Raw genomic sequence first — 17510 nt, 5'->3', positions numbered from 1 at the left:
TGTAATCTTTGTGATTGAGTTGGGTTTGTTCACAAATAATCAGTGATTGATTTTAAACTCGGCCAATAAACCTGTTTTCCCTCTCACAGACGTCACCTTATCTTTATTTAAACATGTTAGTGCTTTCGGGGGGTGGAAGGGTGGGGGTCTCTGCACGGCCCTGTGGAAAACATTCCTTCATCTACTTAACTGCAATACAGTAGAATTGTTGTGATATAAAAATGTAAATTTGTTACTTACCGATATATATATCACTGTAGAACTCCAGTTCTTTGTGTCCCAGTGGGGGGGTTGCTTTTACCTCTCTGTAATGACCATCAATTTGTAGTACTGCTTCTTTGGTGTTCTTCTCAGCCTCCACACGATGCCACTGGTCATCATTTAGAGGCTTTGGTGTTTGAACAATGAGCTCAATCCGATTTTTTCCAAATTCAAAAGATAACAGGACCATTGAGCCTTCTGTGAAAACAACATTAACATAACATCTTCCATCTGGCAGCTCAGATTTTTTAAATTTAAATAAATAGACTTTATGTCAAAGTGAATTCAAAATATGTGCAACTAAAAGTTGACTAACCAATTCAAGATGTCTCAAACAACATAAGTCTAGGCAGTAAAGATAATCTTCAAAACGCATGTAAAAAGAAAAACATTTTAGGGAATTTATAAAACACAGAACTACTGAATCAGAAAACAAATATAAGAAATATAAAAATAAGTTAACTAATGTTATAAAGGCATGTAAAAAGGAATGTTATTATGAATTCATAATAATTATCTTTATTATTAAGGTAACATGGAACATTTTAAATAGTGTTATCAGGAAAACTTCTAATAGTAGCAATTGTAGATAATGACCAGAATATTGCCAATATGAAGAAAGTTGTAAATAAATTCAATAGTTGTTTTGTGAATATAGGACCTCACTTAGCAGAAAAATACCTACAATATAAACAGCAACTCATTTAAATTATATTGAGTAATGCAATGTATCTTCACCCCATACAAAAGAAAGAAATCATTCATATCGTGAATAAATGTAAAAGTAAAGCATATCCACTGCCTGTGATGATCTAGACATGAAAACAATTAAAAGGGCAATTGAGGGTTTCTCTAAACCATTAACTTACATTTGTAATTTATCATTCCTAACGAGCCAATTTTAAAACAACACGAAACATGAAAATAGCAAGGATCATACCAATGTATAAAACTGGCAATAATCACCTCTTCACAAATTACAGGCCTGTCTCTCTTTTCCCTCATTTCTCTAAAATTCTAGAAAAACCTTTTTAAGAAGAGACTAGAAAAATTAATAGACAAACATACACTACTCAACAGTAGTCAATGGATTCAGAGCAAATTGGTCAACAACACCACTAGCCATAATTTACTTAATAGAAGAAATGATCAATGCAACAATGCAAATTTGAAGATCTGGTAGAATTTAAAATTGCTCAATTTAAGGCATCAAATAAACTGTTACCTGAGCACATAGAGAACATGTTTTTTGAAAGACAATGAGGATATCTTAAGAGGTTACTCAAACATTCATAGAGCACAAAGAGCTTCTGTACTTCAATTCATGGTGTAAAATTATGGAACAAGTTACACGAGGAGTTAAATCAGAGTCAAAATTTAATACAATTTAAAATGAAATATAAGGAGGTAATTTTCACAAGACATAGAAATATGGGTGAGATTCAGCACTATTGTGCTAACGCATATGAGTATGTGTGGGTATGGATGCATATATACAGACATACTGTATGTAAATCAGTATGGAAAATTAATTAACCTATGTCTTTTTAAATTGTTTTTTAATTTAATAATGAGGGTCCATCTGAAAATATGGTATGGATTTATGGGGTAGGACTTCATTGCATTTCTTACTTCTTCCTACTGCACAGTGCACTGTGAGGATCATGTTCATTTTTGTAAGTGTGATTTGTTTTGTCAGAAACTTCAGATGACACAGGTGGAGGCCTCAACAATCACCTGCATCTATGACTACCTGACAAACAGACCAAAATTTGAGAGACTGAAAGACTGTCTGTCTAACCCAGTGGTTAGCAGTTCAGGAGCACCACAGGGGACTGTACTCTCACAATTGCTTTTCACTCTATACACCTCAGAGTAAGGGTGGAGGACATGAACCTTGAGTTTTATCACAATAAGTTTCAGGACGACGATAGTGATAAAAAGCGCCATCCCTTTTAGGTAAGTGCATGACTGACTGTGTCATGGCAATCATAACCCCATAAACACAAGTAATGCTCTTGGGAAAAATTCTATTTTGTAATCCACTTTTTAACAACACCAACAAAGAAGTGTGATTTGTATTATATATACTGCTTCATGGTACTACTGTTGTGATACTACATATACATACACACCTCGGATTTCAATGTGAAGGAGGTTGTTGGCTCCCAGGTTCTCCAGCAAGACTCCATATTTGGAAGATGTCTTAAAGTAAAATGAGATATCAGTACTCGATTCAGTTTGAAAGGACTTGAAGTGAAGTGAAGAGGCGGGGCTGTTAAAGGAAGCTGCATTCCAGAAGTTTCCTAGAATTATAGCAAAAAGAAACATTTAATTAAAAACACTGGAAACATTATACTTTCCACCAATATAAATACCAATCCTTTAAACAAATTTTTTGTATATAGATGGATACATGCACAGTCAACCATTCAGAATACCTTATAAAAACTGCATATACACTAACACATTACACTTAAATTGATAATATCAAATAAAATTGAGGAAAAAGAACAATAAGACACAAATGCAATCGGACCCCACATGATTCTTTTGCTGGATTATAATCCAAAGAGTAAAAAGATATAAATCTTTATTTAAAAACTTCCAAGATAGAAATCAGTTTGTCATAGGATATCTTCTGGGTTTTTTGCCTCATTTTATGAACAACAAGTTGATCAGTAGATTTTAGCACACTATAAGAGGTATAAAACTCTCTAAGAGTTACTGTGTTTAATCAATTGAAAACAAGAGGTAAAGGACTGTCAAAAAACATGTCAGTGATGTGTTATCACCAGCATTGTAATAAAAGTATGACTCACATCTTCACAATTTTTTAAAAAGTAAAGCCAGTTTACATTGAGCTAAGAAATCTATTTGGCCCTTTAGAGCAGACCAAGAACACAGCCCATCATTTAAAATCAGCCAGAACATTAACTGTATATGCTGGTTATTGAACAGGACTTCTAAGATGCATCCAGAATTCATCTTAGAAGTCCTAATAAGTCTTAATATGGTGGTATAATATTTGGGATTTGGTATTGCATGTAATAAACTGGCTTGGTGAAGTGGTGACCCATGTGAAACCTGCAAGGTTTGGTCATTTACCTGCTGGTCACATGCCAAGGCTGCAAGCTAATCAAGCCCAGCTGCAAGAAATTTACTGTAACACATTTGGCACTGCTTTGACTAACCAACAGCAACCCCATGGGGTAGAAAAAGTAAGGACAAAAAAAAAAAAAAAAAAACACTCAAGGAAAAATAATTTAAAAAACACATAGACTCCCTGCACATAATGTTGAAAGTGCTTTGCACAGGGCTCCCACTGGAATTAAATCCCCTGATGTGGTGAAATGTGCACAGATCTGAAATACAATGATTAAGTGCTGACATATTCCTTTGGATCTGTAGCATGATGTGATGCTTTTTCAAATTCTACAAGCAGGTTGATCACAATCAGAATCAAAATTCTTTTTATTGTCATTGTGCAAGAAAGAGACCACAATGAAATTTAAAATGTAATGTTTTCAGCAAAGATAGTAATCTTAATTCTACCAGTGATCAGGTTTGGGTTTGTCATTACTTTTTCACAAATGGTCATATTGGTTTAGATAGCATTTAACCAGGGGTGGAAATTAGCTTCCCCACTAGTCAAATGCGGATAAAAGTATGAAGTGGTCTGTAAATTGGAGCAACGCACCGCCACTGTGGCGGGTTGACAATTTGCAACAGAAAAAAAAAAGCTGTATTCTTTTTCAGTTTCTGTCCAGGCGAGGAGTGGCTGACCGTAGTACAGACTGATGCACTTACTGTCCATATCTGGCAGCCCTAGGCTGTCATAATTTAACAAAAAAAAAGTATATTCAATTTAAATTTTTATCGACCGCGACAGCCCATTGGTTGATTTTATTGACGGACATTGGGCTTATCCAATAAAACCCCTAAGTCCTCCTTGCCCCTCCTTGCCCCCCCCACTCTCCCCCGGAGGTTATAAATAGTGCCATTTCAGGTAACCGGAGTCCGAGAAGAGTGAGCGCATATGAGACGGGTGTGTGTTTGTGTGTGTGTGTGTGGGGGGGGGGGGGGGGGGAGTCATTAAAACTACGACAACAAAAGCTAAAAAACGCATATGCCCATTCTGAAAAATATGTGATTCAGGGGATTCATTATCGTCAGAGGAGGATGATGATGAGAGAAACATGACCACGGACCGATTGAGGAAGAGTTAAGTTAGCTGCTGCCCGGCAAGGAGGAGTGGAAATGTTCATGAAGAAGGAATGTTCCATGCAGGCAGGAGGGCAGGTGTGTGTGTGGGTGTGTGCGTGTGTGTGTGTGTGTGTGTGTGAGTCTGGGAGGGGGAATCCAACACTAAAGCTAGCAGGCAGTCAGAAAAACACTGGGATAACACAGGAATGATGATGCAAAATTGAATTAATAATGAACATGTTCTGAGATGTTTTAGTAATAAGAATAACTGTGAATTTCAATAGAAAACGTAATAAGTAAGGGAAAACAAATTGAAGAGTTAGAAAACAGCTACTGATACCATTTAAAAATGTTTTAATATGACTAGACAGATTTTCAATAAATACCTTCTGGGGAAGTTGTAGCCAAAATGTGGAAATATTCAACATAGGAAATGATTGCAAGAATGTTAGAGTTGTGTAGTTAAAGTTTGGTGTTAGTAATTACCGTACTTCAGATGAACTTATTACACTACACCTCTGATAAGGTGTCCATGCTTTATGTTAAATTAGTCTGTATACGTACATATGTATGGTAAACTTATTGTCAGTAAATCGGTTTTCATAGAGTTAAGAATAAATCATATATTTTATATAATTTGCTTGTACTGGTGGGGTTTGTAATCGAAAGGAAAAAAAAAAAACAGTGGCTGGTGAAATGTCTGAGTGGCCGGTAAAAAATTTCTCTACCAGCCACTGTGGATGGTGGAGAAAAATTTTAATTTCCACCCCTTATTGAAACGCTAGCTTTGACAGAACAGTAACAACAAAATATATCCAAAATGTTAGAAACACCTTAGCTCTGTGTATAGGGAAATTTGGTAGACTGTAAAAACTAAACATAAAAAACGGTTCTCAGACCACTGACCACAGCATGAGGGTACGGCCACGAAAGCAGCAGGGAAAAACCTGTTTGGCAAAAAATAATATACTAATATACTAAGAGTACATTACCATCATGACTACCAGTCACTCTGAAACAGGGTTTTCTCAATTTGCTGCAATTCTTAAACATTCAAACTGTAACAAGGATCATAGAAGCCATGTGGTCTTAATCTGGTGTGAATGGGGTGTAAGATGAAGTGTCAGGACTTAGAATACATCATAAGAACACTTACTATCTCCCTGGCATTTAAGAGGCCCAACAGTCAGCTTGGCCTCAGATCCGGATCTGCTTGTATCACCGACCACAACTGTATTGACTGGCAAATGGTCTTTATACACCAACAAACCTGCATCTTCCATCCTGTCACACAAAAGCACATCAGGCAGGAACACAATTTTAGGCAAAATAACACCCAAAACGAGAAAAGAAAAAACAACACAAAAAACTCAACAATAGTACTATAAAGCAGTAATTACGGAGGGACCCCTGTGTGTGTGCAAGTCAGCCTGTGTCTAGCTTCATGGGGGAGACGGCGCAGCCAGCTTGTCTCAGGGCTTTAAAGCAGCAAACAATGACTCCCAACGGCAAGCAATACATTAGGAACCATAAAAGCTATGAATATCATTTACCCAGTACTTTTATCAGCACAAATAGGAGAATGTTTCTGTCCCATTAAATTTTTTCAAAACATATAAATTGTATCAAATATGTTGATAAAATGACTGGACACTGTAAATTATCTTACTTGGTCCCAAACTATTCCCTCTGTCTAGAAAAGTAAAAGGATATCGATATGACAACCTTTTACTGTCACATAAGTATATAGAAGCCATGTGGTCTTAATCAGTATACTGCCATATACTGTCAGTATAAATCAGTATACTGACAGAAGGGTAATAGTGACCCTTCGAGTCACTATCACAAAGAGTCAGTGAATAGTCACATCTTGTTTCATGCATGTACCTTTTGCCGTCTGAGCCGTGACAATGGAAAAATATGCCTCATTTTGGCACTTTTCAAAAAAGAAGATTTTGAGAAAATCAAACTTGCAACTCTGGAGCAGACAAAATTTGCACATCTGATTTCGAGCCAACAGTTTGCAAACAGCGAGGGAATGGAATTAGACACTCTGCCACGCCCACATCCTCCAGCCAGCAGCCAGTGTTGAGAAAAGGATTTACCATTATGTTGTTCTATTTCATTAAACACAGGTTTATATCTGTATGAATCAAAGAGTAAAAGTAAGAAAACTAGTAGGAAAACAGGTGACTTCCTATTGAAAGAGGGCGGGCTAAGGTGATGTCACCAATTGATCATGTGTATGTGACGAGTTCTGGTCTCTTATCACACAAACAAAGTTTGATTAACCTGGAAGCTTGTGTGTGGAAGTTATTCCACTTAGAAGTGTAATGGCATATGGTGAGATATGCATATGGTCAGATATGCCCACATGCTTTGATGTATGAAAAAGATTTTGATAACTATTGACCTTCAATGGATCAGGACTAGGCATTGATTACATAGGCTGAGTAATTGTGAAGCCTGCATCCCCAAAGCTATAGGACAGTCTTTCTCAAACTGTGATCCCCAGACTACTAGTGGTCCGCAGGCGCCCCCTAGTGATTTGCAAGACACTTGCAGTGACTTCAGCTCAAAGTGTAACGTGTACTGTACAGCTGGCTTATCAACGGATTGTGTTTAAAAATAGCTTAAAACTACTTATGTGATGGGAGGAAGCCAATAGAGTTTTGATGTGTGTTTCACTTGCGATTTGATTCTTCTGAACAGCTCTATACTGTGAAAGGTTGATTCAAGTCTCAGTTAGTGAGACTCAGTTTGTTCTTTACAACTTTGCTTGCTTATAATGCTCTGCTCACACATCAATGTTATTTTTATTTAATTAAAATTATTAAATTAAATTAATTAAATACAAGAAATAAACAATTGATAGAGTGAATAATTTTTTTATTTAATAGTGCAGAAAAAGATTTTTTTTTTCTGTCAAAGCAACTCAAGTCTATTTTTCTTTTATTGTGCATCTAATTATCAATAGGAGTGAATGTTATTAATGCACACAACACTTGGGAGAAAAGAACAACTTCTTTTTTTATTTCCATGCGTTTGACATCAGTGAAAAGCTTACAAACTACACTTTCAGAATCTCTAAATAACTGAATTCACACAGAGTAGAAGTGTTCCTGGCTTTTTTGTGGTCACTTACATTTACCAAACAGCACCATCTTTGTTAATTAGGATGTTAAAGCTTCCAAAAAACCGCATACTTTGTTGGAAAAATAAGAATAAGAAATCTTACAATAGGCCTTTGCAGTGCCTTGATACTCAGGCCTAATAAACAACAAATGCAGCACATACATGAAGTTGTTCTGTTGCTCTACTCACCAGGCTCGCAGGTCAGCGTCACAGTTACAGTAGTGTTTGGGATCAGAACAGTTGTTTTCGATACCGCAGGCACACTTCTGTATCCCAGGTCCTGACCCGCCCCAGTAGAAATGTCTCTTATTATCTCTTCCTAGCCACCAGGTAAACGGAGTGCCATCTAGGAGTCAATCCAACAAAGTTTATGGAGTTTACTTCAATTTTTTTTTAACTAAGACTTTGTTAATGCCAGTGTCAATTTATTTATAAAGAACTTTAAAAACAACTACGAATTGCATCAAAGTGCTGTACAGTGTTTTTAAAACCATAGATAAAAACATATCAAAAGAATAAAACACAATAAATTAAACAGACTGGACAGTTGGATTACAATGTCAGGTCTTATGTAAATGATAAAGAATAAAAATGAGTTTTAAGGAGTGATTTGAAATATTTAAAACTATGGGCAGATCTAATGTTGAATGGTAAGTTATTCCACAATGTGTATGTGCTCACCTGCTTATCCATTTTCAAACAATTGTCAAAATGACACCAAAATTCCTAACAGAAGATTGGTGAAAGAGGGCAAGGGAACTGAAAAATGTATTAAGTTTACAATAAAGTTATTTTGTCCAAACAATATAACTTGAGTTTTGATTCAAGTGAAGAAAATTTTGGTTCATCCATGATCTAACTTCTGTTAAGCAATCTGTTAAAGTCTTTAAGGACTTTGGTCACAAAATGTTTCTTGCTTATTTTTTTTGTGCAAATTTTTGTCAACCTTAGCAGTCGGTGTCTTTCAACCTGTGAACTCTGGAATTGATGGATGACAGATTGTTCATTGAGCACGAGTTGCCTGTTCTCCATCGACACAAGACCAACTATAATAAACTTGTTCAAAGAATGATAAGGATACACTGTTAGATAATGTGCAACGAATCTCTGAGGAGGATTTGAAGCTGATCTCGGTTTCAAAGGGGTTAAGGCTCAAAGGGCCGTGGGCCCTGAAAGAATCTGAGGAATCCATTCAGATTATTTCAATGTTGTAAGAAATGCTTGTTAATTTTTCTTGAACCATGCTAAAGGTAATCAGGTGATTAAGCAGCACTGAAAATCACACAAAGACATCCTTAAAGAATGAGAGGCAGCATTAGGTGAGTGAGAATATGATGATGAATACTTTACCTGGACCAGTCAGCAGACGAGACATTCGGCAGGTGTAAGCTACATACTGTTCACACCTTTCTGCTCTGCTGGTGACTGACAATACCTGACACACAAAGGCACAGTTGATGATTTAAGTTATAAATAAATAGAATTAATATTTAATAACAACATGTATGGAATATTTATAATAATATGAAATATGGAAAATTAACACTCCCATTAAATATTCACAATCTTCGCATGTTGATGTCCAATCATGTTTTTGAATGATTCCTATTACAAATAAAAATTGGTTTATTTTCAGTTAAAGAACACAAGTTTCAACTTGTTCCACATCATTGCATACTGGCAGGTGTCCTAATTTATTCCTCACCCCCCCAAAAAAGTTGTTATATTATAATTTAAGGAGCCCCTTAGGGGACATGAGGATTTTTTCTTTCTTTTGCGTTCCCTTCCAAAAGGTTTTGCATTCTCATGCAGTAATGTACTGATCAGTTCATGTGGCATAATTGAATACTATAAGCCTTTCTTACAGTGGCCATCGTACTTTCTGCCTTAGTTATCGTAAGGTTTTTCCATGTATGTTAATATCTTGTGAAATATCTGAAGTTTTATATCTTTTTCTTTAAGATAGAAATGCACCACAAACCTATGACATAAACAGAACCCTTCCATAAGAAGGAAAAAAAAAACTACATCCAAACTATTTGGGCTATTTCTGAGTTGTTGATTGTGTCTCTATTGTGTTGGTCTGAATGGTTTAAAGGTTTGTTTAAACCATTCATTAAACTATGCAGTTCAATCTCAACCTTACACAGATGTAAGCATGCAGTGAATAAATCGATTTTCAATCTGTTTTTTTGCATCAAAAAATAATAAACACATTTTAACTGAGGCTTTATAAATTTAACATTTTAAATTGACATTTGTCACTGTATACCAAGTAGGCCAGTAAATATTCCAGTAAGCATATTGCGAGGCAACACAAAAGAAAAATTTTTCCACGTCTCCTAGAGAGTTCCATAATATTTTGCAAATAGATCTTTTCTTCAGTTTTTGTTTCTTTGCATTACTTGAACATTTGAGTTGTTAAAACGGTTATTACATAGCATATGTACAAATTAACAAATATGTACATAAACACAGATGGGATGTCAGATTTTTTTCAAATAGCTGTCTGATTATTTTTATATATTTTTGACTTTATGCAACTGAGAATTATTTTAGTAATCAATTATCCTGGATATCAGAAAAAAATGTCCCAAGCTGCAGCGTTATTTAACTACTTAAGCCTTCTTTATTGATAATTTAAATATTAGAAATTTGAAAAATGAAATTCTTTGCATAAATGCAAATTTTCACAATATAAGTGACATACTGTATATAACACACACATTCATTTACAATGTCCCATTCAGCGATGTCAGTAATGCGTTACTTAAGCGATACTTAGTAACGAGTTACTGACGTCGGACCACTTTTTTCAGTAACAAGTAATCTAAAGCGTTGCTATTTCAAATCCAGTAGTCAGACTTGAGTTACTTATCGAAACCACTTTGCGTTACTGTGCGTAACTATTTTCTTTTGTAATTTAATTGTATTTCCTCTACTTGTCCTGGGGAGTGACCACCGTTTCTATGCGACAGTATCAGCAGCGACAGAAACATAAACAATGGAGGGAAGAGGGAGATGCGCATTTTGTTGCTGGAAAAACAGGAACTATTGTGAGTTTTGCTCGGCAAGTCCGATTATTGTAAGCAATCGGACTTGCAATCTAAAGTCGCTTGCAAATTTAATGAGTCACGGGTTGCGGTTTTTGGGCTGGGAAATAAGCAGACATAAACCCCAGAATTTGTCTGAAATCCAGTTAGTTTTAGTCAGACTGTCCCTGTCCATCATTTCCCGGATGATCCTTCCCGCTGTGTCTTTGTTAATGTCAAGTTAATATATTACCTGTGACTTACGTCGAGCTTCGCGTTGCGCTCCAGAAAACTGCAAACATCGAGACTAATTTGAACAGCGCAATAAACGTGAAAACATTCACATTATATTGTGAAAACAGCCACGAATGAAAGAGTCCGTAAAGTTGTGCAACTAAACGCCATTATAATTATTAATATTAAGATAAGTGTCACAAATCTGTGCAGGAGCCATCTGAGTTGTGGAGCCACAGGAGGAGAGCTGTGTGCTGCGCTCTGACACCAAACGCAGGGCCGTAACGCAGAACCTAGACGCTTTTAGTGCGGGGGGTGGGAGGGATAAAATCCTATTTATAGTCTTCCGGACAATACTAAAACACACAAAACATGGACAAATTACCAAATTACAAAAGTTCTTTTTGTACTGTTGTAACCATTAAACAATCTCCCCTTCAGTTCAACCTTGTAAGTGGAATCACATTGTTGATGTTACCATTATAAAATAACTTGCAATTAAGAATTGGCAAAGCTCAACGTAATATTCACAGGTGGCTGAGCGTTGTTGTTAGCAGCTGCTGAAAGTAACTAAAAAGTTACTTTTAATGTAACTTAGTTACTTTCCAAATCAAGTTATCAGTAATCTAACTAAGTTACTTTTTCAATGAGTAATCAGTAGTCCGATTAAAATTTGTTTTTCAAAGTAACTATCCCATCACTGGTCCCATTTTAAGTGTATTAATAAAACACAAATACAGTAATCTATGTTGAAAAAACTTCACCAGTTAAAGTTCTTTAACAGATAGTATAGTGAGATTACTTAAAGTAAGTGAAACTTAAAGGGTCATTTAAATTTAGCAGCCATTATATACCTGTTCATCAGTGACATTGTAAGTAATCGGAAGTACTGCTTTTCCATCCTCATCTGCAGCAGAGACTGACGTCTGAGGAGACATGTTGTTCCTTATAGTCGTCCAAACCATTGTATCTAAAAGATTCCATAAAAAGCTCAATTATTTTTATGAATAACAACTAATCTGGAAAAGAAGCCAAAGATTCAAATAGATCATGTAACTGTAGACAAGTTTTAATTTTACAACCTGTTGTTTTGTTTTAGCTCACTTATTTTATTTAGATTTTGTTTTTAAAAACCAAATCTAAGGTTTGCAGATAAAAGAAAAGAAAAAATGAAAAGAAATCTATCATTGCTTTACAAACATACATAGAAACACATTATGCTGAGACAAAGGACTAAATGGGCACTAGAATGCATAGGTAAGCTTGTTACATTGCGCACAGCTAAACAAGTTATATGAGAGCATTAACCTGTGCTCTGATTATTCTACTACTAAGTCTGTACTAATTCTGATTATTCTATCTTAAACATCTCACCTGTCATGTCACAGTGTACTCTGAAGGGGGGTAGAGAACCACTACCATCAGGGTCAATCCAGAAGTTGCCTGAGCTCTTCCCCTGATGCTTATACTCCTCACAGGACTGCTGATACAGCGCTAGAGAGACGAAGCAACACACAGAATGGAGAAGAAGAAGACCACCACACATATGTGGTTTATACAGCTAAGCTGTCAAGGTTTGCAGATCAACCTTCTCATGAGAATGTATAGATTATCCTGAGCCTACATGTTCAGATACCAGGCAGATTTAACTTTTTGATTTACTTGTGTCCAAATATTTGACCAGGCAGAAAAATTCAAAACCAAAGGTTTGTAATCCTAAATGATCTTAAGTAGAGTAGTGTAGTGTAACGTTTTATCACATCCAAAAAGTCCAAATCGCTTTACACTAGAATCAGTCATTTACAGATTACCGTATTTTCCGCATTATAAGGAGCACCACATTATAAGGCGCACCTTCAATGAATGGCCTATTTTAAAACTTTTTTCTTATATAAGGCGCACCGCATTATAAGGCGCATAGAATAGATGCTACAGTAGAGGCTGGGGTTACGTTATGTATCCATTAGATGGAACTGCGTTAAAGGGAATGTCAACAAAATAGTCAGATAGGTCAGTCAAACTTTATTAATAGATGACAAACCAGCATTCTGAAAACTCCGTTCATTCCCAAAATGAATAAACAGCTGTTTTATTATTTTCCCCGAGGTAAAGTAAGTGACGTGGTATTTTCGTGACACAGTTTATCTTTTAACAACAGCAAGGTATAACGTATAGTGGAGGGGAACTTTTCCTTGATTCAATAAACATATAAAAAACAGTCTGATACTGTTACGGTAAATCAAACGTTAGTGCAATCACAATATATATCCACTTCTGCACCATTGATTCGTTCATGTTAAATTCTCTCGCTGCTGCTCTATTCCCGTGTTCTACTGCGTGACTGATCGCCTTGAGTTTAAACTCTGCGTCGTAAGCGTGTCTCTTAATAGGAGCCATTTTGGGGTCTTTACACAAAACCCAGTATGCACCGCACGCTTCTTCTTCTACGGGGGAAAATGAAGTCGGCGGCTGCTTACCGTAGTTGCGAGACCTGTTGTGGCTCAATATTGGTCCATATATAAGGCGCACCGGATTATAAGGCGCACTCTCGGCTTTTGAGAAAATTGAAGGTTTTTAGGTGTGCCTTATAGTGTGGAAAATACTGTAATATGCACATTCACACACTAATAGCAGTGAGCTACATTGTAGCCACATCTGCCCAGGGCAGTCTGACAGGGGGGAGGCTACCATTCAATCACAGCACCAGAACTTTCATGTTGTAGTTCACACTGTTATTTAAACTGATGTGGTTGTAACCATAATGGAAATTTGTTCTCTACTGCATTCGCCATGCATCACAAATGTCATTCTAGACACACATCAGTTCCACTTGTCTTTTCATCCCAGTCTATACAACACATGATTCTTATTCATAAGAAATAATGTGTCAATTTTGAAGAAAAAAACCAGCCATTTTAGTTGTCATTTTATTAAAAATAGCATGTTAGGGCGTGCCGTGGTAGCGTAAGGGATAGCGCGACCCATGTTTGGAGGCCTTGAGTCCTCAACGAGGATTCGACTCCTGGACTCGACGATATTTGCCGCATGTCTTCCCTCCTCTCCTTCCCCCTTTCCTGTCAGCCTACTTTCATGTAAGGGACACTAGAGCCCACAAAAGACACTCTGGAGGGGTAAAAAAATAAAAAATAAAAAAATAAAATAGCATGTTAAAATACTTATATCCTCCAAAATCCTTGGAAACCAATGTTGCTTAACTTTACAACTGTTGGGAACTGGGGTTTTGGCTCTTTGTGGGGACTTTCTTTTTGTCTGTTGTTTCCCTCATCCACTTGATGGTGCCTATAGGCTGCACTACCTGGAGGGCGTGTCTGTTGACTGGAGTCAGCGCACCTGTGATCTATTACTCATCATCTAGGTGTATATGAGGAGCGGGCTGCCAGCATTGGTTGCCCAAATCCCTCTCCGCCTCTGCTGAAAAATCGTTGACAGTTCCTGGTTTCACGGCTGCCAGTCGAATCGCTCCTCGCCTTTCCTCTCAATAACTTACCTGTCCACCCTCCACCTCAGCCTCTCTCATCCACCTCCAATTAACTCTCCGTCTGGATCTCACACTGGAACCTGGAACATCTCAAGAACCCCTGCAAAGAGACCACTACCCCGGTGACCACAGTAAATCCCCCCTGGTGGAAACACATCACCACACCAAGTAAGATCAGACTATCTTTTCCTCTGAAGTTCATTTGTCCAATACCCCTTCAACTCACCATCCCTCTCCCACTGTCTTCTAAGAACTGACGACCCCAACTTCCATCCACAGGACAGGAACCACATAATTTCACATTTTATCATTGTCAAAATAAACTTTATCTGATTTCCTGTTCTCCTGATTGTGTTCTGTATGTGGGCAAAAAGACTTGAACCCAACATGACAGAACACTCAAGCCAACAGTCAAGTCCCGCAGATGCTCTCAGGAGAATTTTGGCAGAACACTCCCTCATTCATGATTCCGCTTTACGAGACCTGGGTACCTGGCAAGTTGAAACAAATCGTTGTCTCGAAGAATTGTCTATCTTTTTACAAAGCTCTCTCAGACCTCCACTCCAGCTCCAGTCCAGAACCACCGATGCACTCCACTTTTTCTGAAATCCATCCACCTACCAAAGACAAGTTTTCAGGTGACATAAACCGATGTAAGGGATAGCTTTTACAGTGCTCTCTTGTTTTCAATCATTCTCCTGGAAGTTTTGCCTATGAAGGTGCTAAAATAGCTTTCATAGTTTCACTGTTGACAGGCCAAGCTTTAGACTGGGCAGAAGCAAGATTTCCAACTTCTACAGACTTTGGTTGTACATTCAATGATTTTCTGAAAAAATTTAAGCAAGTCAAGAGTCCGATAAAACGTCCAACTTCCAAGACTTATGGATGATAAAACAAGGCCAATGGTCAGTAGCAGATTTTGCTATAGACTTTAGGATTAGAGTGGCAGCTTTTGGCTGGAATGCTCCCGCTTTGAAGAGTGCCTATTTCCATACCCTCAATTAGTCTTTAAAAGATGGGCTAGCCACATTAGACGAACCTGCTACGTTAGAAGAACTAATCAGTTTAACTATCCGATTAGATAACAGATTAAGAGCTACTGTATAACAAAGGAAAGAAACAAGAGAAACTCATCTGTCAGATTGCTTCCTTCCACCTCTCCAACTCACACTCCGTCTCGTCCGCTGAACCACTCTGAGTTCAAGCCCATACAAATAGGTCACACCCGTCTCAGACTCGGACAATAAAACCCATCCTTGTGCTTTCTTCTCCCACAGATTGTCCCCTGCTGAACGCAATTATGATGTGGGAGATTGTGAACTGCTAGCTTTTAAGCTTGCCCTGGAGAAGTGGCGGCACTGGTTGGAGGGCGCAGAACATCCTGTGCTGGTCTGGACTGATCACAAGAACCTCTCCCATCTCCAGTGTGCCAAAAGATTAAACCCCCGTCAGTCCCATTGGTCATTGTTGTTCTATAGATATAACCTCTTCATTTCTTATGGCCCCAGTTCCAAGATCATCAAACCCGATGCCCTGTCTCGATTCCGCTCACCTGATTCTGAGAGAGAACCTGCCACCATCCTACCTCCTCGCTGCACCATCTCCTCTGTTACTTGGGAGATTGAAGACCTCATTCGCCAAGCTCAACAAACTGAACCTGATCCTGGCACCTGCCCCCTAAAAAGATCTATGTATCTACTTCAGTCCCAGCACGTCTCATCCATTGGATCCACTGCTAAGTTTTCAGCTCACCCCGGAATCAGCCGCACAATCACTCTCATCAACCGAAGATTCTGGTGGCCATCCATCCACAAAGATGTAAAAGAATTCGTCCTCGCCTGGTCCTTCTGCGCTAGAAATAAACCATCCCATCAACCTCCATCCAGTCTTCTACAACCTCTATCGATCCCCAAAGTCCCTGGTCACACATTTCCATTGACTTTGTCACTGGACTCCCAGTTTCTAATGAATCAAGAACTCGAATCCACCCTCAGATGCTTCACTTCTACAAAACCGTCTGATTGGAGTCAATACATCCCCTGGGTTGAATATGGACATAACTCACACATTTCTACTGCTACTGGTTTTTCTCCTTTTGAAGTTTCCCTAGGCTACCAACTACCACTGTTTCCTTCTGATGAAAAAGAGATCTTCGTGAAATCTTTCCAACATTGCATCCGCAGCTGCAAAAATATCTGGAACAGAACCATCACCGCCCTCAATCACACCACTGAACAAAACCGACACTATGCTCACTGCAAGAGAACACCTGCCCCACAGTATTCACCCAGAGAAAAGATTTGGCTTTCTGCTGGTAACATCCCTCTTAAATCCATGTCCAAAAAATTCTCCCCCAGGTTCTACAAAATTGAAAAGGTCATTGGTCCGACTCCGCCTCCCATCATCCCTTCACATCCATCCCACTTTCCACATTTCTCAAATCAAACCTGTTCAGTCCAGCAGTAAGATCGCTCCTCACAAGAAGTTACCTGTCCGCCCTCTCCCATCCACCTCCAATTAACTCTCCGTCTGGATCTCACACTGGAACCTGGAACATCTCAAGGACCAAAGAGGCAAAGAGACCACTACCCCAGTGATCACAGTAAATCCCCTCTGGTGGAAACGCATCACCACACCAAGTAAGATCAGTACATTTGTTCACTTGTCCGATACCCCTTCAACTCACCATCTCTCTCCCACTGTCTTCTGAGAACCAATGACCTGGACTTCCATCCACAGGACAAGAACCACACAATTTCACATTCCAACATTGTGCCAAGTAAGATCAGTACATTTGTTCACTTGTCCGATACCCCTTCAACTCACCATCTCTCTCCCACTGTCTTCTGAGAACCAATGACCTGGACTTCCATCCACAGGACAAGAACCACACAATTTCACATTCCAACATTGTGCCAAGTAAGATCAGTACATTTGTTCACTTGTCCGTTACCCCTTCAACTCACCATCTCTCTCCCACTGTCTTCTGAGAACCAATGACCTGGACTTCCATCCACAGGACAAGAACCACACAATTTCACATTTCAACATTGTCAAAATAAACTTTATCTGCTTTCCTGTTCTCCTGATTGTGTTCTGTATGTGGGCAAAAAGACTTGAACCCAACATAACAGCACTCAATT

General features: G+C 38.2%; 1 protein-coding gene across 1 annotated transcript in view; it reads right to left on the bottom strand.

Annotated features, from left to right (window-relative positions):
- Positions 1–17510, bottom strand: part of cntnap2b (contactin associated protein 2b) — a 74607-nt gene that overhangs the window by 34492 nt on the left and 22605 nt on the right. Inside the window, exons 12-18 of the mRNA XM_032565059.1 lie at positions 12243–12362; positions 11723–11838; positions 8953–9037; positions 7792–7948; positions 5624–5751; positions 2397–2567; positions 241–459 (exon numbers count right to left, since the gene is read on the bottom strand). Coding sequence (XP_032420950.1) covers positions 241–459; positions 2397–2567; positions 5624–5751; positions 7792–7948; positions 8953–9037; positions 11723–11838; positions 12243–12362 — 996 coding nt within the window. The remainder of the gene's footprint in view (positions 1–240; positions 460–2396; positions 2568–5623; positions 5752–7791; positions 7949–8952; positions 9038–11722; positions 11839–12242; positions 12363–17510) is intronic.

The sequence above is a fragment of the Xiphophorus hellerii genome, chromosome 6, assembly GCF_003331165.1.
Source record: "Xiphophorus hellerii strain 12219 chromosome 6, Xiphophorus_hellerii-4.1, whole genome shotgun sequence".
NCBI lineage: Eukaryota > Metazoa > Chordata > Actinopteri > Cyprinodontiformes > Poeciliidae > Xiphophorus > Xiphophorus hellerii.
The sequence above is the reverse complement of the archived record's forward strand: the minus strand, read 5'-3'. Positions and strand labels throughout refer to the sequence as shown.